The following is a 27,492-nucleotide window of genomic DNA, read 5'->3' as shown; positions in this document are numbered from 1 at the left end:
AGCCACAGTTGGGGTTACCGTTAAGGTTTATGTAAAAGCCGATAATATACCGACCGATTTATATTTCAAAGGATCATAATGTGATATCATTTTAATATGATATCAAACTAAAAATTTAAATACTGGCGAAAGGGAAGAGGCACTAGTAATGCAAATAGGGGTTTACGGAAAATATTGGTCTTACTGTATTAGTTAAATGAGTTCTACAGTTTCAAATCAATCTCTTGGTAGTTTGAAAGTAAAAGTCTTTTTCTTAGCATGTGATAATACAAAATGAAAGTATCGTAGAATTGTGTTCATATTAGGGATCGTTTACATATTACGTATGTTCTGGCCATTTTAGACTCCCATTCTCCTCCCTAAGCCACTTGTGAATTGTGTACAAGTTCCAAGCTTCTCCAAATCCCCTTAGTCCTAAGCTGGCATGACGCCGCAAAGGTGAACGTAATATGCGGTTCCTTATATTATTAGTCCACATGTTTCATAATCATAAGTTAATTACTTGGCGTGATATAAACAATACTTCGAGACTCGAGAGTTCGATTACATTCAGCGAACACACATAAGAAATACACTGAACAATGCCCTCTGATTAAAGTGTAACTGTTTGAAACCAATAAAGGTAGAAAGATGTATCGGTATGTAAATATATCGAAAAGATAATTAAAAAGTTTCATCTTTGATCAGTGCAAAATGGGAATTGTATACCGATGTTTCACATTTGTATTAGTTAGTGGTCCATGTGATCATAAAAATAATCCGGTAATCCAAAAATTCTTTTAAAAACCCGGTATTGACAAGATAAATGTGTCCACCAGTTACACTTGATATATGGGACATTTCTCTGTGCTCAAAGAATCTTCCTGAAGCTCTAGTGTTTCTTCGTGACCATCTTCAAGAGTCAGTGAAGTCAGACTTATAGTGACGTTGTCATCTTCCTCTAAAATTTTAGGTTGTGTTCCCTCTCTATCACTGATTCCTGAGTGACGTGCGGTTAATTATCATTTTTGCTGCAAAACAGCGTATGTAAGACTTAGTTAGGTCTTAAATATGATTTAGCTATAACTAAAGTCGTAATTGTACCATGCAGTGCAGCAAACTGCTAATGCCTGATGTTTAATTTACCATGCACCACATAATATCACTTATCGTACTAACTGATACCACGTGTTATATCAACAGACCTCCTCTTCTGAAAGTGTAGCTGTAAGCGAAGTAAGAATACAAAATGAAGATGACAGCCTCCACCACAATGCTCATCCACACCAGGTAGATGAAGTTAGTCGGGGTGCTAGCGTAGAGCACCAGGGACATTGAGATTGTAGTGAAGAAAGTGTTCATTGTTACCTGGACACCCGCTATCATACCTGGGTTGGAGATATTAGTAGAACAGCCAGCAAGCTAGCGCTCTTGAAACATGCCCAAATAAAGTACAGCAAAACCCCGATTTACTGCAAACCCCGATTTACCGCGGTAAATTCCCAAAATAGGGCTTAACATTTATAGTGTTAACAAACACAATCCGATTTACCACGGACCCCGATTTACCCGGATGGTTCCTTTTCCTCAAACTCCGCGGTAAATCGGGGTTTTAATGTATCAAGCTGTCATGTCTTACCTCTCTCGTGTCTTGGAACTTCCTCTTGGTACAGCTGATGTATTGAAACCTTTGAGAGAGTCGTTCCAAATCTCCCAAATAGAAGGGATCCTAACGAATTATGAGGTTACCCAGTATTGTGTAAAATGTTTTAAATTTAATAAATTTTTGTTATAAATTTAGTATTTTCTGAACTTTGTCTCCCCTTTTCAAAAGGGGAGACAAAGGGGTTTTAAAATTTTTCAGAGTATTTTCAGTCGGTTATTTTTGATGCTCCGATAACCTCTAATTTCTCTGTGTATCATTACCTTGACACCAAGAATGTGGGTCAGATCAACCGTACGGCTCATATCATCAGATCTCCAGATAGTTGACACCTATCTGGCTCTGAAACATGTCACCAACTTCATGACTGACACCTCTGCACTGACGAACTATCAAGTCCTGACGAACTATCAGGCCAAGAACTCGAACACATTAGATTACTACTTAATGTAGTGACTAACTTCCACTCTATCAATCAATCAACTCTATATTTTACTTTTATCTCGAACTTAGCTACTCAATCCTCATCATGGGAATCAGTCCAACTCGCTTTCTCAAGTCCTACAGCAAGAAAGAGTTCCTCTCAAAGTACACCCTCGGAAAATCCCTTGGTTCTGGAACATTCGGTCAGATCGTGGAAGCTACGGATAATTTCACGTTCCGAAGTGTTGCAGTGAAATACGTGAAGAGGAAGGATGTGGAATCTACTCTGATGGTGGATGGAAAGAAACTACCTTCAGAAGCAGTACTTCTAAATACCTTGGAGCACCCCAACATCATCTCTTTAGTGGATCTATTCGAGTTTAAATCCAAGTTTGCCCTAGTTCTGGAAAGACCCCTATCTTCTATGGATGTTGGAGCTTTTGTGGAGAAATATGGCCCTCAGAACGACGCAGTTGGTTCCTACATCGCCCAACAACTCCTAACAGTGTGCGATTACCTGAACGAACTTCTCATTTTCCACCGAGATATTAAATCAGAGAACATCCTCATAAACTTCTACACCTACCACATCAAGATTATAGACTTTGGTACTGCTGTGTACGCAGACAAGGATCAGTTTACAGGCAGACACGGTACCCCAGCCTTCTCTCCTCCTGAATGGCAGATCGGAGCAGCCTACAGACCTGAACCTACCACAATATGGTCTTGCGGAGTAGTTCTATTCGAGACCCTGACTGGAGCTCTACCCTTCATCAGCGAGGAGCACGTTGTTAAAGCTAACCTCTTCTTTCCTGATCTATTGTCCCACTCTGCTCGGCATCTCATAAGAGGAATGATGCAGAGGAAACCTGCAGACAGGCTAACATTTGAGCAAGCTCTCAACCACACCTTCATTACGGGGGATCTACCAGAGGAGAATGAGAGAATACTGGATGTTTCTAGCTATTCGAGGTGCAATAGCTACACTATCTACGAGAACACTATCTGCTCTAATAATCTCTCTGGATTATTGGAGTGATTTTGAGTTACATTTTGAATGTACATGTGTAAATAATATTTGATAATTTTTTGATAAATAACTTCTGTGTATCATGTTTAATGTTTCTACCTAGTAGTACAAAAGCAGCTAATGAAGGTGACATTTTGTCCTCTTCAGTATTTTTAGTGTTATTTTTAGGACCACCTCGTTCTTTAGTGTCATCACCTCGTCCTCCTTTGGGAGGAGGTTTCTTTTTACCTGATAATAAACAGTATTAATTTCGACATGGTTATAATAATCATTATTAGGTGCAAAGCCAATAAAAACTAGCTGTAGTAAAATAAATGGTAAATTTTTAAAAAACCTTTAGGAGGTTTCTGGTCTGTGTTGTTGGACACACTTATGTTAACGGGTCCCGGACGAGTTTTAGGTAGAATATGGCTACTCAAATTGTTGGTGGGTCGCAACCCTATCACCCTGACATTATCAGGCATTGTTCCATTTCTGTTTCTGTCTTTCCTTTCAGTCATATCTCCGAGGTAGAAGTTATCATCAACCACCCCGAACTTAGAGTCGTAGTCTAGAAGAGGGTAGGATTCATTGATCGGAACTTTTACAAAGCACCTGTCAATTGAAACACCGGCTGCTGAACCTGAAAAGTGTGAAGTAAGAAGAGTGTGTAGTAGGGAAGATATTGAAATTAGCGGTAATTCATTTTAAAGTGGCAATTCTTCGTGATGCAAACCCAACATATTTCTTATTCAAAGAGAACTCCAATTTACATACTTGAAGCAATTTCGTAGGCGGGTAGGTACATTGAGATAAGTGCACCAAAACATGCAATGAACTGAATACAGCATCCTAACCACCCGGCCAAAACAAGACCATTCCTAAAAATAAATTTGTCACTGTCCTTTGAATTAATTCATTCCTGGCAAACACCACTCAATATCAAACATAACAATTTGTGAGGTTGATGATAAATCACTCTACACTCGACTATCACGTGATTTATTTATAGAAGTTCTCTAGATGAGGGATTCACATGAATGACAAGATTTTAATAAAGGGAAATCATCTGAATAGAAAAACAGATTTTGGAAGATTTTTGCAGAAAAGCTTTTCTGCCGTCTCCTTGACCGAAATTTCGCAGTTTTGACTGCATTTTGACCAGTGACCAATCAGTGAGGTCGATGAGAGTGACACAAGTCGCCCTCAAGGTACTGGAAGCAGTATATCTGGAGAAAACTTTGATGGAAGGAAAATTTTGAAAACGTCCTACCGGTAGGACATTTTCAGCTTTCCACGACCCAACTTTTACAGTTTTGACTGAATTTTTCTTTCAAGGTCAATGAGGATGGCGAAAGATACGATTGAGGTACTGGAAGTTCTATTCCCAAAGAAAGCTTTGATAAACGGTAAATCATCAGGATAGAAGAACAGATTTTGGAAGATTTTTGAAGAGAAGCTTTTTTGCCGTCTACTTTGCCGAAATTTGGCCTAACGATAGACTATACCAACTTCCTTATATGGTTATATCACGTGATCGAAACAGTTTGTCGCCAATAACTCGCTTTGGGAACATTTTAACCCTATATCATATAGTGATTTAGGGTGATTTGAATCAGCGTTTCAAATCGATCCTTGGTGGTTTCAAGAAATATCTCGAGTGTAGAGTGATTAAGCAGCTTTTGATGTAGGAGGACGGGGTAAGATAAACTTGTAAACTCTCTTTTTTGACGAAGCACAGGATTAAATATAAATGTAAACCTACTTTTTTACGAAGGAAGGGTAGACAAAGGAAGCGATGATAGCGATAACCCCACACAACGAACGGGAGACTCCCAAGTACACAAAATTCAGTCCTTGAGTCCTCAAATAGAGCATAGTAACTATCCCGAACGTAACCAGAGACAGATGCTGCATGGAGGAGCAGACTCCTGCCAGAGCTATTCGGTAGGAGAAGAATTTGGAAAAGTTGTCCAGAAGCCCCCTCAGGTTGAACACATTGGGTTTTCTTGACTGTCGTTTGGGTGGCTCGGATTTCTTTCTGAAGTTTTGGAAATAAGGTTTTTTGGTCGACTAATGATCAATCATTAAAACGTTTTTAAGAATTATACAAGCTTTTTTATGTATTTAAATAACTCACAATTGTCCGGGGGAGTCATTCCCTGGTTTCTTCAACCCGCCTCTTCCTCTAGAATGTTTGCCTCTTCCTCGAACCTCGACTGAAGGGTAGTCAGGTGGAGTACCAGAGTTCTGCTGCTCTGTAGCTCTATTCTTGTGATCACCTCTCCCTCCTCCTCTCCCTCTTCCTCTTCCTCTGTTACCCTTGCCCTGAGTGTCTTCCTCAATATCACACTTTTCAGCAGGGTCAGGTGACAGTTTCCTCCTCCTATAACCGGGTTGTTCCCTTATATGGGCATCACGTTGTTCCCTTATATGGGCATCACGTTGCTCCTGGTTGTTTGGTGCCCTTTGTAAGTCACTTGGTAACCAACTCCGCTCTAACCTGTCTTTATTGGTAGTTTTTCTGTTAGCTACATCTTTGTCAGCCTTTTCGATATCATTTTTCAGTTCTAGTTTTGGTTTAGCGTCTCTCCCTGATATTGCAGCTTCCGAATTTTGTCCACTTTTTCGCCTGAAAATAGAGTTTTTTAAAGCTGTGAAGCCAAGTGTCTTTAATTTCACAGCCTCAATTTCACACATTTTATTAAAAATAGGCAAGGAAATGTTAACAAATAAACAAACCTTCCTTTACGTTTGGGTCGTTTGCCCTCGTCTCTAGCTCTGATTCCCTCAACATGTTTATACACGTACATTATCAGAGAGTACTGAATACACGTGCACAGAAAGTAGCAGCTTGCTCCAATAAGGGTCGTCTGGATCATGGACAGAACCTGAAAATACGTCCGGAGGTTCTTACAACTGCTTACTTTTGGAAATCCCGATCTTTATAAATCAATTTATATTAATTGAGCTGAAGAATTATTATCATACCTGTCTGAGGAAAGATATTGCTAAAGGAGCCACAATCCCAAACAGTTCGTCAGTCCTGGTTAACCATACGTTAAGTTTAGCTAACTTAGCCCTATCCCCACGACATACAGTCACTATCCAGTCTCGCCCTATGATTATATTACTCGCCTCTTTAGCTAGCTTTGAGATTACATCCATCACACACTGAAAATATAAATCAGCTTCAGTAATTTGAGAGGGTACATAAGTACCCTCCTCTATAACACGATACTATTTACTGTAAGTGTACACTTCTACTCATACCCAGAATTGGGTGCTGATTATTACTAGCAACTGTAGCAGGTAGCTGCTCTTAACAAGACACAACAACAACAAGACACAACAACAACAACAACATGGCGAACCTAGCAAGCTAGGAACGAGGGGCCGATCTCCTTTTCGTGTAGCGCTCGGCCACGGTCCTTTCGGTACAGATTTCCCTGCAGCATAGTCGGGACGCTGGCCCAGGCATATGCACTCGTGTTATTTTCGCAGCTCTAATGAAAGCCACTACCATTTACACCATGGTTTGGTGAGTGACGGCTGCCCTTCAGTTTTTGAGATTTTGGCCCAACTGGGTTTCGAACTCGCAACCTTCAGACCAGTAGACAAGCGGATTAACCAACTAAGCCACTGAGCCACTAAAACAACAACAAGACACAACAATACCGCAAATTATGTATTGTCGTTATTTTGTTCGTTTTTACTTTGTAGTGAATTTACTTACTAACAGTGTAAAAACAGCGTAAAGTTCTACTGGAACACACTCCAGTATATCCCCCTTCACTTGGACCGCTATAGCCATCACAGCTATAACAGCTACTCCCACAGCCTGCCCTCCTATAGCGAGCCGGATAGCAGTCAACCTTTGGATCCGGTCTATTAACTGAGGGGAATATGGATGATCAGTGGATAGTTGTTAGTATAAATTCAGTTTATTACTGTTGCTGATACTGAATATGTTAACCAAATTTGACCAATGTTGGTTACACGTTGAGCAAAGTCATACCCTGTTTTGCAATTTCATGTTTTGTCATTTAAAATCCATTATTAACAATAAAAGATTAAAGGTTTGCAAAGTTTGCAATTCACGGTTCACAACTTGCATATCTTACCGAGCCGATAGAATTAGCGAAAATGAATGTAGCAATGCAGATAGCCATGGTGTGTCCAGCAACCATATCCATAGTCCCTGAAGAGGAAGGGGAAGTTTGAAAATCTGCTCCTAGATCGAAAAAGATTGCTTTTCCAGCCCTACGTTTTCCATCATACTCTAGATAAGTAGAAAGGAAACAGTTTGAAAATGAGAAAAATCATAAATAGTCGCTAACCTGGCTTAAGGGTTATCAGAAACATCATGCTGGCAAAGCTCCAAGCTTTTTTGCCCAAATCTCCAAAAGCATTTTTCACGATCAACGCAGTTTCTGGATTCAACCTTGGCTTTTTCATGGTCCATTTCATACCTGAAATCCTAGGAAAGTATTTTGTGATTGTCTGTAAACGGGATCATCAGCTTTTATTATTTTTTCAGCTAAAAGTTAATTTTTAAACGACTTTCATTACTAAAAAGTTAAACTTTTGTCGTCGGTGAATTATAAAAATGTTTTTACCGTCGCAATCAATTTACAATAAAACAATCAAACATCCCCAAAAAAGTATTCTTTTAGCTTGGAAATTTCTACTATTGAAAATTACTCAATTTGACAAAACAAAAGATAGAAACTTAAAATTAAACTATATACTCCTTATATGGGCATCAAGTGGGTAGTAATAGTGATTATAGACTATGATCATTCTCTAATTCATTGTATTTTTACGTTAATATGATTCTATAGGCAGCAGAAAATTAGTTATTTGTGTTTGTCTTTCGGTGAATTTTTCCCATCTTTATGTTTACCATGATCGTCCTTGGGTGGCTTAGCGTGCTTTTCATCCTTCATATGTTTCATCTCTTCCTTGCTAGCACGTCTCGGGGGAGCTTCGTTAAAGGAAATCTTCCTGAGCCTGGAGGCAGTGGAGTTACCATGGTTACCAGACATGAGGGAATCTAACAAGGCTAGTAGAGGTCTAAGCGCAGAGTAGATAACAGCAGCTCCATTACCAGGACCAGGATACATACACCACATCATTATAACCAGCTTTATAGAGTAGTAGAAGGGGACCAGCTGAGTGAACAGGTTACCTGACTCTACTATGAAGAAGAGAGAATACACAGTCCAGTAAGCAAGCCATTGAGAAGGGGAGGTGTTGTCTCTCTCACATCTATAGCTCTGACAGGCGGGGTACACTACAGCTAACACATCTGCTACCAGTCCTGACCCCACCACTCCCAGAGAGGTCCACCCCAGTACAACTGCCCAGAATAACCCTGCCACGTGGGTTTTAGTGATGGGGTACCCTACATTAGGCAGGTTCAGGTGGAGAAGGCTGATTATGTTGGAGTACGGTATCGTGTCCGGATTAAATGTTGCAGTTGTTACTGCACCCTTCGTCATGTTCAAAGCTTACAGAGTTAACCAACGAAATGAAAGGAAATTAGCGCAGATTGATTGTTGGCAGAATGTTAAGCCGTGTTTAGAGTCACGTGATCTGGGTGAAATGTAGGGAGCTGCCCACGCTTCTTGTGTACAAACACTGCTGACGTGATGCGCTTAGCAGTGTTGTTGGTTGCAGTAGCTGGATCAGGGGAGTTTATGAAGTGTAACTTAAATTAGTACTGTTACAGCTGCTACATCCTGTTCATGAGACGTAGTAATAAAATCGTGTATGTAAATTTCCCCAAATTTCACGTTATTATTGAAGATGAACGAAAAAATACTAAATAATTTATGCTAAAGTATTCCAAGATGAGACGTCTGCTAAGTATAATTATAGGGGATTTGTCCCAATGCATGCAATTTGCAGTTTCAGGAGGACTGCCTCATTTTTAGGAGGACTTACTTTTTATGGTGTAAGTTGGAACAATAATACTTCAAGATTTTAATTATGCAATTATTATCCTCCACAAATCTCATTATGATCCTAAGTGGCATATGCTATAAAAATATCACTTTATTAGATATTATATCTGTAATATTTAAACGACGATTAATTGCAAAATATTGGTCTAAACGTTCATTAGCCCTAAACTGAGGACCTAGTACCCCCAGCCGGCCCCTGCCCCTAGCATAATGAATTATTACAAGTCCCTGGCCAGGATAAACTAACAAGATAACGCTAAATATGCACTTACTTCTATTAAACTTTATTTTAATATGCCAGTGACTATTAGTAATATCCGGATATTACCTGTCACCTGCCAGTAACGCCGTCATCTTCCCTCACAAACCTCATTATTTGTTTTATAGCATTTTCAGACAGCTATATCGAGTTGTGATCCAGCAATAGCCCCTGAGTTAGAATTGTAGTTTGCTCTGTGATCCAGCAATAGCCCCTGAGGTAGAATTGTAATTTGCAGCAATAGCCCCTGAGTTATAATTGTAGTTTGCAGCAATAGGTAGCCCCTGAGTTATAATTGTAGTTTGCAGCAATAGCCCCTGAGTTAGAATTGTAGTTTGCAGCAATAGCCCCTGAGTTAGAATTTTAGTTTGCAGCAATAGCCCCTGAGTTAGAATTGTAGTTTCCACTTCCAGCAATAGCCCCTGGGTTAGAATTGTAGTTTGCTTTGTGATCCAGCAATAGCCCCTGAGGTAGAATTGCAATTTGCAGCAATAGCCCCTGAGTTATAATTGTAGTTTGCAGCAATAGGTAGCCCCTGAGTTATAATTGTAGTTTGCAGCAATAGCCCCTGAGTTAGAATTGTAGTTTGCAGCAATAGCCCCTGAGTTAGAATTTTAGTTTGCAGCAATAGCCCCTGAGTTAGAATTGTAGTTTCCACTTCCAGCAATAGCCCCTGGGTTAGAATTGTAGTTTCCAGCAATAGCCCTTGAGTTAGAATTGTAGTTTCTAGCAATAGCCCCTGAGTTAGAATTGTAGTTTCCAGCAATAGCCCCTGAGTTATAATTGTAGTTTGCAGCAATAGCCCCTGAGTTAGAATTGTAGTTTGCAGCAATATCCCCTGAGTTAGAATTTTAGTTTGCAGCAATAGCCCCTGAGTTAGAATTGTAGTTTCCACTTCCAGCAATAGCCCCTGGGTTAGAATTGTAGTTTGCTTTGTGATCCAGCAATAGCCCCTGAGTTAGAATTGTAGTTTGCTTTGTGATCCAGCAATAGCCCCTGAGTTAGAATTGTAGTTTGCTTTGTGATCCAGCAATAGCCCCTGAGGTAGAATTGTAATTTGCAGCAATAGCCCCTGAGTTATAATTGTAGTTTGCAGCAATAGGTAGCCCCTGAGTTATAATTGTAGTTTGCAGCAATAGCCCCTGAGTTAGAATTGTAGTTTGCAGCAATAGCCCCTGAGTTAGAATTTTAGTTTGCAGCAATAGCCCCTGAGTTAGAATTGTAGTTTCCACTTCCAGCAATAGCCCCTGGGTTAGAATTGTAGTTTCCAGCAATAGCCCTTGAGTTAGAATTGTAGTTTCTAGCAATAGCCCCTGAGTTAGAATTGTAGTTTCCAGCAATAGCCCCTGAGTTATAATTGTAGTTTGCAGCAATAGCCCCTGAGTTAGAATTGTAGTTTGCAGCAATATCCCCTGAGTTAGAATTTTAGTTTGCAGCAATAGCCCCTGAGTTAGAATTGTAGTTTGCAGCAATATCCCCTGAGTTAGAATTTTAGTTTGCAGCAATAGCCCCTGAGTTAGAATTGTAGTTTCCACTTCCAGCAATAGCCCCTGGGTTAGAATTGTAGTTTTCAGCAATAGCCCTTGAGTTAGAATTGTAGTTTCTAGCAATAGCCCCTGAGTAAGAATTATAGTTTGCCGACCCGTACAGTGTATCAAGATGGATTTTATGAACTTTATAACGGAGCCGAAGCTCCTCCCTGCTACGAAGACAGTAACCTGTTTTGGTATGTGGTTTCTGGAGTTCCTGGCAGACAACCCTCAAGAAGCGAAAGTAGAAGAAGAGGAGATTGAGCTATTGACAGTGAGTGTGTGAAATCTTTAACGTCAGTTTACTGTCTGTTTACTGTCTGTTTACTGTCTGTATACTGTCTGTTTACTGTCACTTTACTTTCGCCACTTACCGTAATTATACTTTCGTCCCTCACGTGTAGTTGTAAGTATGTTTGCTGACTAAACTACATAAGTATTCGCTTAACATCCTTCATCAATAAAGTCAACTGTCATTAAATGTGCTATTTATTTAATTATCCGTCTCTTTCTATGAAATTATCAGTCATGTCCGACGAATTGAAAATATCCGTTTGTCCCGAATGAGTCGCAAATATGTGATCTATGGCGACTGTAGACGTTATAAACACGACAAAAACCCGCCAATAATTCAAGTAGCTCTAGATAACCACAAGGATTTCCTATCTACCCCACTTCAGCTAGATTATGGTAGCTGGGTTGTGGTTTGTATTGTAAATACTTATGCGGCCCCTCCTCCTGAGATATGTCACTAATTGAAGTACAATTTTATGATTCAGGAAGAGCTGTAACAGTCACGTGGCATGTTCAAAATAAGGGCTCAATGTATAAAGGTCGATGTACGAGGCTTCCGGGGACTGTCTATTACAACTCTATTTTATAGCGCTGACATTAGTTTACAGCAGTTTGAATGAGTTTCTTGTTATTTGTAAGATAAAGTGAGCCTACAATGTCGTTCAGCTGGAGTCGCTTCATAGAGGAAGAATGGTTCTCTGCGGTACGTAGATTAGTTTGAGTAACTTATACATGTTATAGCTTGATCAGTTGATTCAAAGTGTCTTCTATCATCAATTAGGTCACATCACAAAGGCTTCTCGTACCACAGGACGCCTTTTTCCGAATTGAAGTTCTTTTTTAAAACGAAAAATCGTCCGATTTGGCAGCATAATATACCATATCCCAGCCAACTTAACGTTCGGTCAACGCGAAATATATAAGTGGAGGTACAAAAAGCTCCAAAGGGGGCGCCAAGAAAGAGGGGTGGGAGGGGTGCCGGGGTGGGGGTATGCCACCGCTATTACTATTATACACATGATGGTAATAGCTAACTCCCCATGATTATGAACTGGATTCCGTTATATTATATTATATTAACAAACAGTCCCTTACAACGCCGTCTTATTTCGCCTCTCTCTTCCACACTCAACCACCACTTAAGCGTTTATCTATGACACACCCCACAACACTTACCATCATCCTTGATTACACATCTTGATTCCACTGGCATCCTCCCACAGGACTGTCATACCCCAGAGGTAGGCGAAGCATTCATATGCTATCCTCTCGTGGGCCAACCAGGCCCAGCCTCTCTAAAAAAAAAAGATAAAAAAGGTCCCTTACAAGATTTATAGCCACCAACGTGTAAAGAGTAAAGACTGACAATACTCACGTTTACTTTACGTTTACTTTACTCAACTTTATAATAACTACTGCTAGTTAACGATACTTCATAAATGGTTAAAGTCGTGTTCTTTTTCTCATCTTGACCAGGATTTTATCCCTTCCATAAGCGGGTTCCGTGAATTTGTAAGGAAAATTGCTGAGATGAAGTTAATGATAATAGCAACAATTTACAAATTATGGTAATCTTTCTTCGCTCTTATGAGTGGGTCGATCATATAATTTGATAGTTGGTGACGAAGTGAGAGTCTCCACAACAGGGTTTCAAAACAATTAGTTGTCGACGTTTCGGCAACACACTTTTGTCATAGACATGACGTTACAATAACTTACATAGCTGCAATTTTCAATGTTTAAATGTTGATAAATTATTTTAACATTGTAAATTGCAGCCTATGTAAGTTATTGTAACGTCCTGTCTACGACAAAGGTGTGTTGCCGAAACATCGACAACTAATTGTTTTGAAACACTGTGTGGAGACTCTCACTTCGTCACCAACTATCAAACTATAATTTACAAATAAATTATAATTGCATAGTTATGTTCTTAAATTTTATAAGTATCTCAGTAAGGCATGTGAATCCTACGAACTTTCAACAATCAGTAGATGGAAAGTGGAAACACGTGCGATCTGCTGCTATAATGATCATAATTTGATAACACTTTAAATATTTCTGCTGATTTGCCCAGCTCTACTGCTCTTATTGTCACCCTAGACTTAACCGCAGGAGACACTGGAAATGTGTGCAGGTGTGTCATTATAGGGATTATAGGGTCCTTAGTTTGTAGTTTCACAGTCTCCAACCTCTACTTAGGGGTACTACTACTACCAGCCCCTATAATCAGTAGTATTACTACTACTACTACCCCCTTATTACTATTTAGTTGTCCTCTACTTAGCTGAGGACTCTACATCGCATTAGTTGTTATTTGCGATCATGTTTTATTGAGGGTTCTTGTTGCTTTGATCGAGTATAGGTGATAGGTTCAGCTCTCCCGACCTTAACAACATGTCATCGAGCCAGAAGATAGTGGATCAAACTGTAGAATATCAGTTAAAGGTATCATATTAAGTAAAAAGTTATTTTATTTCAGGTTGGAAGGGTTTCCGCTTCTCAATCAGTTCTCACTCTTGTTTGCACTCTGAAAAATAGTAAAATAACGTACAATCAAACCCTTCAAAGTTGCAGGAAACTCATACATGTGATCTGTAGTAGTGTTGATAAAAATAGAGATTATATATTTTTATTTTCCGTTTACTTTTAGCAACTAATTTAGATTTTGAAGGTGGCCCCTTTGACTGGTTCTGGAAACAATGCAGTTGGGGCCGTATTTTAATAAACACTGAAAAGGTATGTTGTGGTTGGTTGTAAAGAGTCACGAGGACAAATAACCGCGGAAGGGGATCAAAAGATTGTAAGGTGCAATTTCCTAACTGATAATGATAAATTGCACTCGTTTGCTCGTACAATGCACGTGTATGCACATTTAATAGTGTTTTGTAATTGTTTGGGCCTAAATTGCTTTTGTTAAATAATCTTGACAATAAGTATTGATGGATAATTCGAAGGCCCTTGACAGAAATAAGAATAGGGAGGTACCTTAATTAAGATGACTAACGTTTACAGCTTTTACAATGGAAACAGTGTCGTTTAGCTGATGGTTAAAACGTTTTGCATCCGCAACTTTGTCACTCATGGAGCATAATGCTCAGAGTGTGCATATCATTTTGTAATGATAGATAATAAAACTTCACACGATTCCTTTACTTTCTACTTTAGTACGTTAATATTGTGTGATAATGTGTGGACATTATTACCGTTCTTGGGAATTCTCGTTAATATCCGATACCAGCCTGCAGCTGAGATTTATATACTTCTTAATAAACATCTTGCTTTCCTGCTAAAAGTATTGAAATATGGAGGTGGAGGAAGTAACTGAGATAATGAGTAATGGTGATGATGAGTCAGAACCTTCATATTCCGACTCGGAGGATTACTCTTCATCCGACTCACCTTGTACTCCTGAAGAGGTTTGAGAGTGCTTTGAGAGTACTTTTCAGTGACTTAGTGGTCATTCGCGTGTTTTTTGTTGCGTTCCGTTTTATTTTCTCGGTAAATTTCAAGAAGAGATGGAAATATTGCAGTTGTGGACCATTTGGCATTTGCAGCGCCAGATATGAAATATTTTGTTAAAAGAGTAAAATGTTGTTTAAATGGTGTGGGACCTATCACTAGACTACTGGTGCTTGTATTTGTTATCGTCATACTATCTCGGTTCTCAATCTTTTCAATCGTAATTTATTTGTATTTTTGTGTTCTTTTTATGGTCGATACTTTGTTTGGGCTAAAAACCATGTAAAAGTTGGAGCCCTTTTGAGCATTTTAAAAGATTGCATGCCAATTTTGGCTGTTTAATCTGGATTACCATTTAACAAAGATTGCTGGTATTTCTATTTTCTATTATAAGGGTCTTTCATCACTACCCCACTGTCACTGTTATGTCACTGCCGTGTCACCCTGGTGACACCACCCCCATACTGCCGTGTCACCACCCCCATACTGCCGTGTCACCCTGGTCCCTGGTGTCACCACCCCCATACTGATTACTGCCGTGTCACTCTGTTGTCACTGCCCCCATACTGCCATGTCACCCTGACCGCCAGGGCCTGGCGTTACCCCTGTAGCACTGCTCCATTACTGCCCTGCCACTATAAGTTGTTACTTTGGACAAATGACAATTGAGTGTACAAAATTGCTCATAATAAAACTTTGAATGATATGCTAATATATTATTTTACTGAAAATAATAATCACTCTGAGATTTTTGTATTAATTAAGCAGGGTGAAAGTAAGGTTGCCGGTAAAGGAGGAGCTTGCTTTGATTATTAGAATTTCCGGGCAATTTGTATAGACATCCTCGGTAGACATAATTTTGTACCAACAGAAGGGGCCAAGACATTTAGATGTTCAAATGGTTTGGTATTATGCGTACAAAAGTAAATAATTAATATTAAACAATCGTGTTCTATCTCCAATGAAGAACCCAACGTTTGGCTAATATTTATATAAAATGAATCTGTTTTTGCCGCCCACCTTAAATTTTTCTAATGTCTTAAGTAAAGATCAGGCTTTCTTTTTTGCCCCCCTCCCCCGGGGCCTTTTGTATCCAAATATTGTTTTCGCGTCGACCGAACGTTAAATTGGACAGGATTATTCACAAATTTAACGTTTTTTATTTCTAAATACCTAAAATTCGGAAAATGCAACCCCTGAGGTGAAGCCTATCATGTACATTCCAAATCATAAATAACTTCCTTAGATAGGAGCCAGTAAGACGCCCAGTCTGATCCAAAATGTAAGCCCCCCTAAACTCTAACAACTTTGTAATAGATATAATTATAAATTAAACATAAAATTGATAATTAATAAAGGTTAAATAGCCAACGCTTCTGGGTTGATAAACAGATGTTTAATAATTGAGGGCGGTCGTCTTTATATTATTATTAGTAAATTGGGGTAAAATAAGTTGCCTTAAAAGCGGAAGAAAGGTGCTAATCATCACTTTCAGATCTCAACTTTCCGAATCAGTTTATTGAGCACCTGATGACACGCCGAATCTCTGCTAAATAATATTTATGCGCCGTGCCTGTTGTCGTACAGTTGTACTTGTTATGTTGTCGATGGTACCTAAAATTATTACCCATCAAATTGATAGAACAATTGCAAAAATCTACGATGATTCCCATCAAATTGAAAGAAGTTCACTTCCGAAAAGAGCGCGTATCAACAATCGGGTACAACATCATTATTATCTCCAAACTTAAATATGGAATCCTTGCCCGGTTAGGGTTGATCAATTTATTGCTCTACTTTGTTTACAGTGAGACTGACTGTGAGACTTTTGTAAACCAGCCTTATTTATTGTTATTTTTAGTTCTGTGATACAAATATCAGACATTTATTAATATTATCTAACCAATTAATGTCCGCATTAAATTGACAATAGATTAACCATATTCATATTGTTCACTTTTTGATCTTCGATCGTAGAATAAATTATACAGCTATAAGCCGAATAAAATTTCTGTTTTTCATAATCTGTAATCTTGGAGAACCAACTAGTGTTGGAAAGTAATTGCAAAATAAAACACAGGACGACTACTTTATAAACTTTTCAGAAAGCGGAGAGAAAGGCCTCTAAGCGGGGATCTATACTGACGTACACTAATAAGACCTTAAAACAGCACTGGGAGGAGTACATTGGAAACGAAGATCCTCACAAGGTCAATACTGAAACTTGTTAATTTTTTACTTTATAGTTTGCTTAGTGAGATGAGCGTCACAATCTGAAGTGTAATCAGCGAAGTTAAATTTTGTTGATAGGCTTCGTAGGATAAGAATGGGATGATGATGTTAGTCCACACAATAGAAAGTAATGTACGAAATATGAATATTCAGGTGCTAGTAATGTACGAAATATGAATATTCAGGTGCTAGTAATGTACGAAATATGAATATTCAGGTGCTAGTAATGTACGAAATATGAATATTCAGGTGCTGAACGAGATCTACACCCCGATGATGATGACAGAGAAGGACGGTCACATCCTGTGTATACCCTCTAACCTGCCTAGGAAGAGGGTTTGCCTTAACAAAATCAGGCAAATATTATTCTACATTATCCGACTTTATTGGAACGTACATTAAGTGGACGCTGGAGGCCCTAGCGTTCATATTTATGTCCGTTTAGATGAAGTCAAAGTTCGTTTAAATTTTGGTCCCAAAAGTTTTCCACTCTCAGTATTCCATCAGTATTCCACTACGGTCAGAATTTTGTCCGTTCACGGAATGTCCGGTAAAATTATATTCGATAAGGTAAATTATTCTAAAACTTTTGAATCACAGTTCTTCATTCAACCTGCATGAAACAGAATTTAATTCGGAGTCTGGTTAGATTGAAAATTAAAGAGGGTATGATCTGTAATACTAAAACAGGTATTGTAATATATTATTGATTACAAATCTTTCGTTCTAACGCTAATACCTGTTACTGCAGAGTCAGAGAAATGAACAGACAAAAAACACTCATTCTAATCAGAACAAAAGGATCAAAAAGGAGGGGGTTCTTGGAGCACTTTCTTCAGCAAAGCCTCAATTTGCCTTTTGGGTTAGTTTTAAGCTGTTCAATACTAAGCCTTCTTTGTTTTAACCTGAGTCCACTTAACGTTTTATACTTATTCATTTTTTAGTCCGAACTCTGAGAATCAATACCAGTGGCAGTATAGTTGTGGACACAACAAGAAAAATGAGAATAATCTTGTGCGAGGGTAGGGACCCAGATGTCGTTTCTAACCCAAATAAACTTTAAGGAGGCTTCTCATCAGTAGCCGCACCTCCTTACTCGGTTTCTGAACTGGAATTCTATGGGCTTCCAGACGGCCAGACCGAGTATTACCATCCCATCCTTCTAGAGTTCATCACAAGTAGCACCCACCTTGAAGATCTTTGACACCCAGACACACCCCATTGGCGAACAAACTTTGGATATAATCTTACATGCTCCCGAAGGAATCCCTGGTTTATGGTCTTTCTCATCGTCACCAGCACTTTCACTAGGTCACCAGCTCTTTCACTGAAGTCATCAGCCCTTTCACTGAAGTCATCAGATGTGACTCTGATCAACGGTATAGTTGTGGACACAACAAGAAAATTGAGAATAATCTTGTGCGAGGGTAGGGACCCAGATGTCGTTTCTAACCCAAATAAACTTTAAGGAGGCTTCTCATCAGTAGCCGCACCTCCTTACTCGGTTTCTGAACTGGAATTCTATGGGCTTCCAGACGGCCAGACCGAGTATTACCATCCCATCCTTCTAGAGTTCATCACAAGTAGCACCCACCTTGAAGATCTTTGACACCCAGACACACCCCATTGGCGAACAAACTTTGGATATAATCTTACATGCTCCCGAAGGAATCCCTGGTTTATGGTCTTTCTCATCGTCACCAGCACTTTCACTAGGTCACCAGCTCTTTCACTGAAGTCATCAGCCCTTTCACTGAAGTCATCAGATGTGACTCTGATCAACGGTATAGTTGTGGACACAACAAGAAAATTGAGAATAATCTTGTGCGAGGGTAGGGACCCAGATGTCGTTTCTAACCCAAATAAACTTTAAGGAGGCTTCTCATCAGTAGCCGCACCTCCTTACTCGGTTTCTGAACTGGAATTCTATGGGCTTCCAGACGGCCAGACCGAGTATTACCATCCCATCCTTCTAGAGTTCATCACAAGTAGCACCCACCTTGAAGATCTTTGACACCCAGACACACCCCATTGGCGAACAAACTTTGGATATAATCTTACATGCTCCCGAAGGAATCCCTGGTTTATGGTCTTTCTCATCGTCACCAGCACTTTCACTAGGTCACCAGCTCTTTCACTGAAGTCATCAGCCCTTTCACTGAAGTCATCAGATGTGACTCTGATCAACGGTATAGTTGTGGACACAACAAGAAAATTGAGAATAATCTTGTGCGAGGGTAGGGACCCAGATGTCGTTTCTAACCCAAATAAACTTTAAGGAGGCTTCTCATCAGTAGCCGCACCTCCTTACTCGGTTTCTGAACTGGAATTCTATGGGCTTCCAGACGGCCAGACCGAGTATTACCATCCCATCCTTCTAGAGTTCATCACAAGTAGCACCCACCTTGAAGATCTTTGACACCCAGACACACCCCATTGGCGAACAAACTTTGGATATAATCTTACATGCTCCCGAAGGAATCCCTGGTTTATGGTCTTTCTCATCGTCACCAGCACTTTCACTAGGTCACCAGCTCTTTCACTGAAGTCATCAGCCCTTTCACTGAAGTCATCAGATGTGACTCTGATCAACGGTATAGTTGTGGACACAACAAGAAAATTGAGAATAATCTTGTGCGAGGGTAGGGACCCAGATGTCGTTTCTAACCCAAATAAACTTTAAGGAGGCTTCTCATCAGTAGCCGCACCTCCTTACTCGGTTTCTGAACTGGAATTCTATGGGCTTCCAGACGGCCAGACCGAGTATTACCATCCCATCCTTCTAGAGTTCATCACAAGTAGCACCCACCTTGAAGATCTTTGACACCCAGACACACCCCATTGGCGAACAAACTTTGGATATAATCTTACATGCTCCCGAAGGAATCCCTGGTTTATGGTCTTTCTCATCGTCACCAGCACTTTCACTAGGTCACCAGCTCTTTCACTGAAGTCATCAGCCCTTTCACTGAAGTCATCAGATGTGACTCTGATCAACGGTATAGTTGTGGACACAACAAGAAAATTGAGAATAATCTTGTGCGAGGGTAGGGACCCAGATGTCGTTTCTAACCCAAATAAACTTTAAGGAGGCTTCTCATCAGTAGCCGCACCTCCTTACTCGGTTTCTGAACTGGAATTCTATGGGCTTCCAGACGGCCAGACCGAGTATTACCATCCCATCCTTCTAGAGTTCATCACAAGTAGCACCCACCTTGAAGATCTTTGACACCCAGACACACCCCATTGGCGAACAAACTTTGGATATAATCTTACATGCTCCCGAAGGAATCCCTGGTTTATGGTCTTTCTCATCGTCACCAGCACTTTCACTAGGTCACCAGCTCTTTCACTGAAGTCATCAGCCCTTTCACTGAAGTCATCAGATGTGACTCTGATCAACGGTATAGTTGTGGACACAACAAGAAAATTGAGAATAATCTTGTGCGAGGGTAGGGACCCAGATGTCGTTTCTAACCCAAATAAACTTTAAGGAGGCTTCTCATCAGTAGCCGCACCTCCTTACTCGGTTTCTGAACTGGAATTCTATGGGCTTCCAGACGGCCAGACCGAGTATTACCATCCCATCCTTCTAGAGTTCATCACAAGTAGCACCCACCTTGAAGATCTTTGACACCCAGACACACCCCATTGGCGAACAAACTTTGGATATAATCTTACATGCTCCCGAAGGAATCCCTGGTTTATGGTCTTTCTCATCGTCACCAGCACTTTCACTAGGTATAATGTATATATCTTACCTTCCTATTTAAATTACATTACTAAAAGTAAAATATCTCAGATTCATAGCTGACACGACCATGAACATTAACAAAAAAGAAGAGGGTGATCCGGTTAAAATCGACGCCAAAGAACAGGTTATATTATGTAACAATATTATGTTCTTTAATTATTTCTTTAAAGCGTACAGTACAACTATATATAATTTCTCTCATTTTTAGAATAGTTTATCAGTTTTTTTGTAATTCAGGTGAAAAACGCTATGATAGTTTGCTGCATTCGACTGTTCATGGTAGTGTGCTGTGTCAGCATGGAAGAAGAATTTGGAGATATTGATTATGAACCACCAGATAATTCCCCCGAACCACCTGCAGAGGAGGAGGATCAGGAGCGTGAAAAAGTGGGGGAACCCGAAAAGTCAGAGAAAGAGAAAGAAGGATAGTTTTATTTAATTTATCATTTTACTCAATCATTAATCAGTTGTATCGCCGCAGGTCGCTTGTTATGATGGCGATTAGAATTGGACCTATCAGTGTAACTGTAGGTTCATATGTGTTGATTTTTTACGGTTAGGGTCAAGGTACAAACGGTTGTACCTTAACCCTAGCCCTTATCGTAACTCTAACACTAACCGTAGTCCGTAACGGTGAAACAGTCGAATTTGCGTTTAACTGGCATGTCACGTGGCCAAAACAATTTTTTGCTCATAACTCCCCAGGGAAGCACCCTATGTCATGGGGTGATTCGGAATCAGCGTGTAAAATACATCGATCTAGGTTGTGTTCATACCCTCAGGGGCCAGGGCCCTATCTCAAGAAATAAACGTACATGCTGCTACACGGATAGGTCCAATTCTTTATTCTAATCTTCATATCACCGGTTATTATACTTATAGTCAGTTTGATAACGTTTTTCTTTTCATAACTAAGCTGAATAAGCTTTATAGATTTAATTTGTTTGATATTTTAAAGTTACCGTAAAAGATTAATATTTCTAAAGGACGATAGTTTATTAACGATCTTAATTTCTGATACTATACAACTCATAATGTCACGTACATATATGCATACTGTCAACTGTATCAATACTGAAGCAAATTTCTCAATACTGTATTATATTTGGACGCTATTCATGTTTTTCCTCTAACTCTAAGTACACGTAGAGTCATTTTTTAAACAATTATTATATAACGGAGGAGATAATTCAAAGCATATATTAATTGAATATGAAGTATTCTAATCGTCTTCCAACCTAATTTTCAACTAACCTTTTGACCGATGAAGACACGTTCACACGTTATATAATTATATATACTCACACCACTGACGAGATCAGCGGCTTTTATAATTTAAATTACATAAAGCTTGAGGTTTGTTATTTACATTTATAGGGCGTTAAATTTATGTGTAATGAAAATTATAAGTATAATGCTTAAAATCATTTTTGTTCTTGAAACATGATCAATTCTTTTATTTAGTGTTAATGTTTAATTTGTGCGTATGTTACTGGGCCGCGCTCAGCCTGTCATTCCGCCGAATCTCTATAATGAACATGATAGCCTGAGGTCCCCAGGTAAGCGCGTATGATGTATGATGTATGAAATGTTTATTTAAATTGCTTGATTCTGCATTTGGCATTGTACTTGTAGCATGATGGCGATGCACTATTGGTATGGGCCGCGTCAAGCTAGTACTCATGTGAAGGATTGACATCGTCAATTGAGATTCTACGCTAATATAAGTTAAAACGTAAATTGAACGGGGAATCGTTTGAGATTACGTTATTCACGAACAACTTATTTTTTAAACCTTAACAAAAGCTACTGTTTAACCATTTACATCGTACTTTTCACGAAAATTATAATATAATACTATAATACCTTCGCTTAATTCTGAGTGCTGAAGGTACGAAGGCACGAAACAGCGAAGGTATTATTAGGAGGTGCACCATAAAAATACGGAAAAAAACGGATTTTAAAAATTTTTGTACCATTGTTTTCTAGAGACTGTGAGAATTTTCACAATACCAAATTTGTCATACCTTTTTGGAAAGATCAGTGAGTTTCGCCTGGGTGCCATATTTGATGGTGCGCGGCTTTTGGAGCAAAATTAGCTGTAAAAGTCGCGTAATTTGATCAAATTTGACCAAATTCGTTGATTTTTGTCGTATTATTTGGATATATCTTCAGTTCCTTGAATGAGATCATTCTGAAAATTGGCGACGACCTTCCAATAGGGCTTTCACAACTGTCCGAAAAATTTGGTGGACATGGATATCGGAGTTAATATAGTGATAAAAATGGGGCAAAATACGCTGCTTTTAGCTGTAACATAATGTCTGATGGTTGGATATGCTTTAAACTTTTCGGACACCTTCCTTGTAAGTCTATAAGTAAGCTTATCAATTTTTGTTGCAATCAGAGGTCGGGAAGGATACTTAATATCTATTTGTTTGAAGAAAATTGTGCTGGCCGAAATTAGCGCTAAAAAACCATCCTACAGTCGGCACGCGCGGCTCACTGTCGATGGCGCACTACCTAGTATTATATTTTATGATACATTCTGGTTCCGATTGGAAGGGGTGTAATAATATAATGTGATACGTGCGCATGATACAATTGACAATATAATGTGTAATATATATATAACGCCAGTGTTACTGTTATTTGTTTTGAAACTTGCCGCCAGCCAGTCTGAGTCTATGCTGATAATACATTCGCTTCCTTTGAGGGATATATCTGCAAATTATAAGCTCTCAGTGTCCACGAGTTTTAGTGTTTAGTGGATATAATTCCCGGAAGGTATTATAAATAGTAAATACTAGACAATATCGTTTTTGAATTTACCGCGGGTGATACTGATCATAAAATTGTTGCTCCAACTCGGCGCGTTTTGGTAAGTTCAAAGTTAAAAACTTACACTTTACACACTAAAAAATAAAAAAATAAAATTATAAAACTATTTTGTATGAATCAAACTTAGAATTGATTGACGATGTCAACACTTCCAGATCGTTGCTTTGCGAAGCATAGCAACGATCTCGTCAACGCGAACGTGATCTCGTCAACGATCTCGTTGAAGGATGTTACTCATCAAAATTTCTTCAAAGTAGCGCGCGCCGCGCCGCTTTCTTCTAGAAATGGCCCGCGATGGCAAGTGCTACAAAGTAGCGCGCGCCGGGCCAGATCATATTAACAATGGTCAACGATTTCGTCAACGATCTTGTCAACGATTTTGTCAACAATCTTGCTTCGATACAAAGCAAGAATACTTATAGTTTGCGCGGCGCGTCGAAGCGGCGGAATCCTCCTAACTGAATATTCTTTTCATTCATTATTTGTAAAAATATATTGCACATTTGCATTTGAAGTTAATTATTTAAAAATTTGAAGGCTGCTATGTGATACTCGTCTAACTTTCTTCGAAGTAGCGCGCGCCGAGCTTTTTTCTTTGAATGTTAAAACTCGAGGCACGAAGCTTTGAAGTAGCGTGCGCCGGGTCAGTTCATTAACAAATGGAAAATAAAGGAAGTGAAATATGTAGTTCAAATATAAATTATATTATAAATTCACATATATGATACTTGTATCACGTTGTGACACCCACGGTCGTTTCACTAGGTCCTGACGATACAAGGGGAGCCGCGCACTTCGTGCGCGGCGAGTCATAAAACGTATGACAACATGATACAACATAGCCATGAGTGTATGCGTACTGCGTGGTGCGCTTGTCGGTCGCGCGCGCAACTGCAAGCGAGAGAGCGCTGCTTAAAGCTTACCTGAGGACCCCAGGCTATTATGTTCATAAACATAGCCTGGCGTAATTGAACCCTCTAAACACTAAAACGCGCAAATAGGCGCGTTTATGCGAATTTACAAATAATCAGATTTTACAATTTAACTCAGCGCGCGGCTCTTTTAGCGCATACGTCACTTCTTTCTGATTGGTAGTTGGCGTGCACGTGATCTTTTGCGCGGCTGTAATTGGTTTTGAACGATCACGTGAATGCGAGTCACGTGCGATCTGACATCCAATGAGCATTCGCACTTTTTTCAGGGCGATGGAGGTCGTAATTCACTCAGCCCGAATAAAGATTCGGCGGAATGACAGTACGGCTGAGCGCCGCCCAGTACCTTAGAGCAAGGTTATAAACAACAAATTAATAATTTCCCTTCATATCAAGTGTGCAATAAAACACTTTTAATAAAAATTATATATACACATTCATGTAGTTCGTTTAGGATGATGATTAATCACTCTACACTCGATTGTCACCTAACTTTTTCAACCCGTTCTCTAGCTGGTCCTGAACGACTATTCGAAATCGTAACCCTCTAATCTGATCCCAACCCTAACCCTAACCCAATCCTTAGCAAAAGCATGTGCTGAAACCCTAACCCTAACGAGAAATTAGACTAACTTCCTTATACGGTCATATTACGTGATCGAGACAGTTTTTCGCCAATATCTCGTCAGGGGAGCATTTTACCCCTATGCATGTCATGGGGGTGATTCGGAATCAGCGTCCGAAAATACATCGATTGAAGTTAATTACAACTGTTGGGGGTCCTTTTAGAACAATCTCGAAGATCGACTGTATAGTAGAGTGATTTAGCACGCTCGTAATAAAATCAAATAACAATAAAGTAAAGTAAAGTAAAAATTATGACATAACATCATCACTAATTTCTACAAAGTGTCATCGCTCTACATGGAAAAATATACAGTAACTATTTCTCCATCAAATATAAAAGTAATAATTTATCAAATATTAATTGACGATGTCAATTCACCGAGCGTGCTAAATCACTCTACAGTCGATCTTCGAGATTGTTTTTCTCGTTAGGGTTAGGGTTTCAGCACATGCTTTTGCTAAGGATTAGGTTATATATATTAGGGTTAGGGTTGGGATCAGATTAGAGGGTTAGGATTTCGAATAGTCGTTCAGGACCAGCTAGAGAACGGGTTGAAAAAGTCACGTGACAGTCGAGTGTAGAGTGATTAATCATCATCCATTTTATTAAGTATCTTCCAAGAATTGATCAAATTGAGTTCTTATCTTGGATTGTGGGAGTTCCCACATTTATTGGTTAATAATGCTCAACATAATATGCATGAAGCTTGACTGCTTTTTTTCATCATTGACCCTGCCCTCAGTGGCGTAACGTTGCCTGTTGGCGCCCCTCCGCCGAAAAGGCGCCCCTCTGTTGGCGCCCCCTCCCCTTTTGGTGCCCCTCCCTAAAATTGAACATATTAGGCGATTTTAGGAAAACAAATTTTAGGAAAACAAATTTAAATTTTGGTATTTATTAATAACAATCAAAACATATCATATCATAAAAATAAAGCCGCGCGTTGGTTGACTGCCTCAGTAAGGTGAATAATTTAAGCTTGAAGAACCTCATGCTGCGATCACATGATCACGAGGACCTGTGAGCGCCAAATTTAATTTAAAGTTTCTAGAAATCATACATCACTACGAGTTACTCATGCTTTTGAATTATAGGAGTGCGGATTGTCAGGTATTTTATTCATTCATACTTAATCGGTTTAAAGCTGTATATTTAGAACTCACTATTGTTTAAACTATGGAAGCAGAACGTAGATAATGGACAACATACCGACGACAATACCAAGGACCCGAGTGCCGCATTGACTTTTCCGGATCCGTTTTTACCGAAGGCTTATCCACCAGTTACTCATGCTGCATGTACAGTCTGATAATATTTTGTTTTATCTCTAGCAAGCATTCTGTAAATTGGAGTGTCGTATTTATTATAGAAGAGCCAGCCAACCTCCGCATTATAATCTTTTGTGTGCCAAGTTCGTTTATAAAATCTAATCATATAATAAAATTGATCCAATAATCTAAGATGAACGGTATATCATAGCTCATCGTTATTAAAATCCGAATGGATGAATTAATCAAGTAATGTTCCCTTTCAACACAACTAAACAACAAACAAATGCTTGCTCACCAGTGGTGACGCAATCGTAGGGGCATGCAGTTGGTTCAGATAACTCTCACCCCGACGACGGCGTCAAGAAATTATCAAATTATGCATTCGCGCCATACTGGACACATTTTATATTTAATATTCTGTGGTTTGTAGAAATTAGTGTTATCTGGCTTAACTGGCGAGCAAGCATCGTCCCACTCGGTCGGGACGAAAATACCGAGTCCAATCACAGAAAGTTAACCATTAACTAAAGATAAATATAAGAGCTCGGACATCAACAAAAGTCACACACTCCAGACGACGGGGGAAGAGAGGAAAGGAAGTAAGCTGCTGGGCTCAACAAATTTTGACAATTGTAAACAAATCTGTTCTTGTGCCCTATAATAATTTGGTATTGAGGTATGACCCTGTACTGTGCGTGATAGTGAAAGTTAAAGTGAATGTGAATCTATAATGCGAACAAAATGAGTTATGGCCAAACGTTTCTTCAATTTCAAAATAATAAAGTCAAAGGACTCTGTTTTTAAAACACAAGCTCATTCTTATTGAAGTTTAATTCTGTCCATTCTAATTCTTCGTACCTGGACTGTATCTTGAGTAGCTCACTTTTCAGTGTTACTTTAACTAAGTTCGTTGACTTAGTAAAGCTTATCAAACTGTCAATTTTTCGACAGTCGTTCCACATTTTTGTTGATTGATAAATGAAAGAGGAGGATGGGTTCGGGGTGAGGGTCACGAAATCCTCTCCGAACCTCCACGTGGTGTGGCCTGGTTGGCACTAACGGGTGGTGTGCTCTCTTGTTGAGTACTAAGGTTGGGACTTGCCAACTCAAAGTTCCCATGGGAACCAGGAAGTCAACAATAACAGCTACCAAGCACCAGGAAATTTCTCTTTCAGATATCAGGTTACAAGATAGTACACACACAAATGACGATACGTTAGACACAGATACCTAGCTCTAAGAGCTATTAA

The 27,492-nt window shown here is 39.4% G+C and overlaps 2 protein-coding genes across 3 annotated transcripts; one reads left to right on the top strand and one right to left on the bottom strand.

Moving 5' to 3' along the window:
• Positions 1 to 255: 255 nt before the first annotated feature.
• Positions 256 to 7,550, bottom strand: LOC134819225 (uncharacterized). Its single transcript, XM_063829036.1, has 13 exons — positions 7,415 to 7,550; positions 7,199 to 7,275; positions 6,811 to 6,969; positions 6,066 to 6,248; positions 5,817 to 5,965; positions 5,215 to 5,706; positions 4,840 to 5,115; positions 3,852 to 3,955; positions 3,430 to 3,717; positions 3,195 to 3,323; positions 1,619 to 1,708; positions 1,185 to 1,367; positions 256 to 979 (listed from the first exon to the last, which is right to left on the bottom strand). Exons 1-13 carry the CDS (start codon positions 7,542 to 7,544, stop codon positions 819 to 821), a joined length of 2,421 nt encoding a protein of 806 aa, XP_063685106.1. The 5' UTR covers positions 7,545 to 7,550; the 3' UTR covers positions 256 to 818.
• On the top strand, positions 6,919 to 22,011 carry LOC134819227 (uncharacterized). 2 transcript variants are annotated; one of them, XM_063829038.1, is made up of 6 exons: positions 6,919 to 7,001; positions 16,693 to 16,797; positions 17,069 to 17,175; positions 17,571 to 17,681; positions 20,622 to 20,697; positions 20,811 to 22,011. In XM_063829038.1, exons 1-6 carry the CDS (start codon positions 6,981 to 6,983, stop codon positions 21,000 to 21,002), a joined length of 612 nt encoding a protein of 203 aa, XP_063685108.1. In that variant the 5' UTR covers positions 6,919 to 6,980; the 3' UTR covers positions 21,003 to 22,011. The 2 variants fall into 2 exon arrangements, with proteins under 2 accessions (XP_063685108.1, XP_063685107.1); XM_063829037.1 differs by lacking the exon at positions 6,919 to 7,001 and adding an exon at positions 10,957 to 11,105.
• The last annotated feature ends 5,481 nt before the right edge of the window (positions 22,012 to 27,492 follow it).

The sequence above is a fragment of the Bolinopsis microptera genome, chromosome 8, assembly GCF_026151205.1.
Source record: "Bolinopsis microptera isolate Bmic1 chromosome 8, MBARI_Bmic_1.0, whole genome shotgun sequence".
Taxonomy (NCBI): domain Eukaryota; kingdom Metazoa; phylum Ctenophora; class Tentaculata; order Lobata; family Bolinopsidae; genus Bolinopsis; species Bolinopsis microptera.
Note: the sequence above shows the minus strand (reverse complement) of the source record. Positions and strands in the feature narration are given on the sequence as shown.

Bases quoted from the DNA above. Each gene is read 5' to 3' on its own strand.
- LOC134819225 (XM_063829036.1), bottom strand. From the start codon at position 7,544: ATGAAATGGACCATGAAAAAGCCAAGGTTGAATCCAGAAACTGCGTTG. The intron at 6,249-6,810 runs GTAAGTAAATTC...TTATATTTTCAG, and splicing joins ACGCTGTTTTTACACTGTTA to TGTGTGATGGATGTAATCTC. The intron at 5,116-5,214 runs GTGAGTTATTTA...CCAAAACTTCAG, and splicing joins AATGACTCCCCCGGACAATT to AAAGAAATCCGAGCCACCCA.
- LOC134819227 (XM_063829037.1), top strand. From the start codon at position 10,962: ATGGATTTTATGAACTTTATAACGGAGCCGAAGCTCCTCCCTGCTACG. The intron at 17,176-17,570 runs GCAAATATTATT...CTGTTACTGCAG, and splicing joins GTTTGCCTTAACAAAATCAG to AGTCAGAGAAATGAACAGAC. The intron at 17,682-20,621 runs GTTAGTTTTAAG...AAAATATCTCAG, and splicing joins AGCCTCAATTTGCCTTTTGG to ATTCATAGCTGACACGACCA.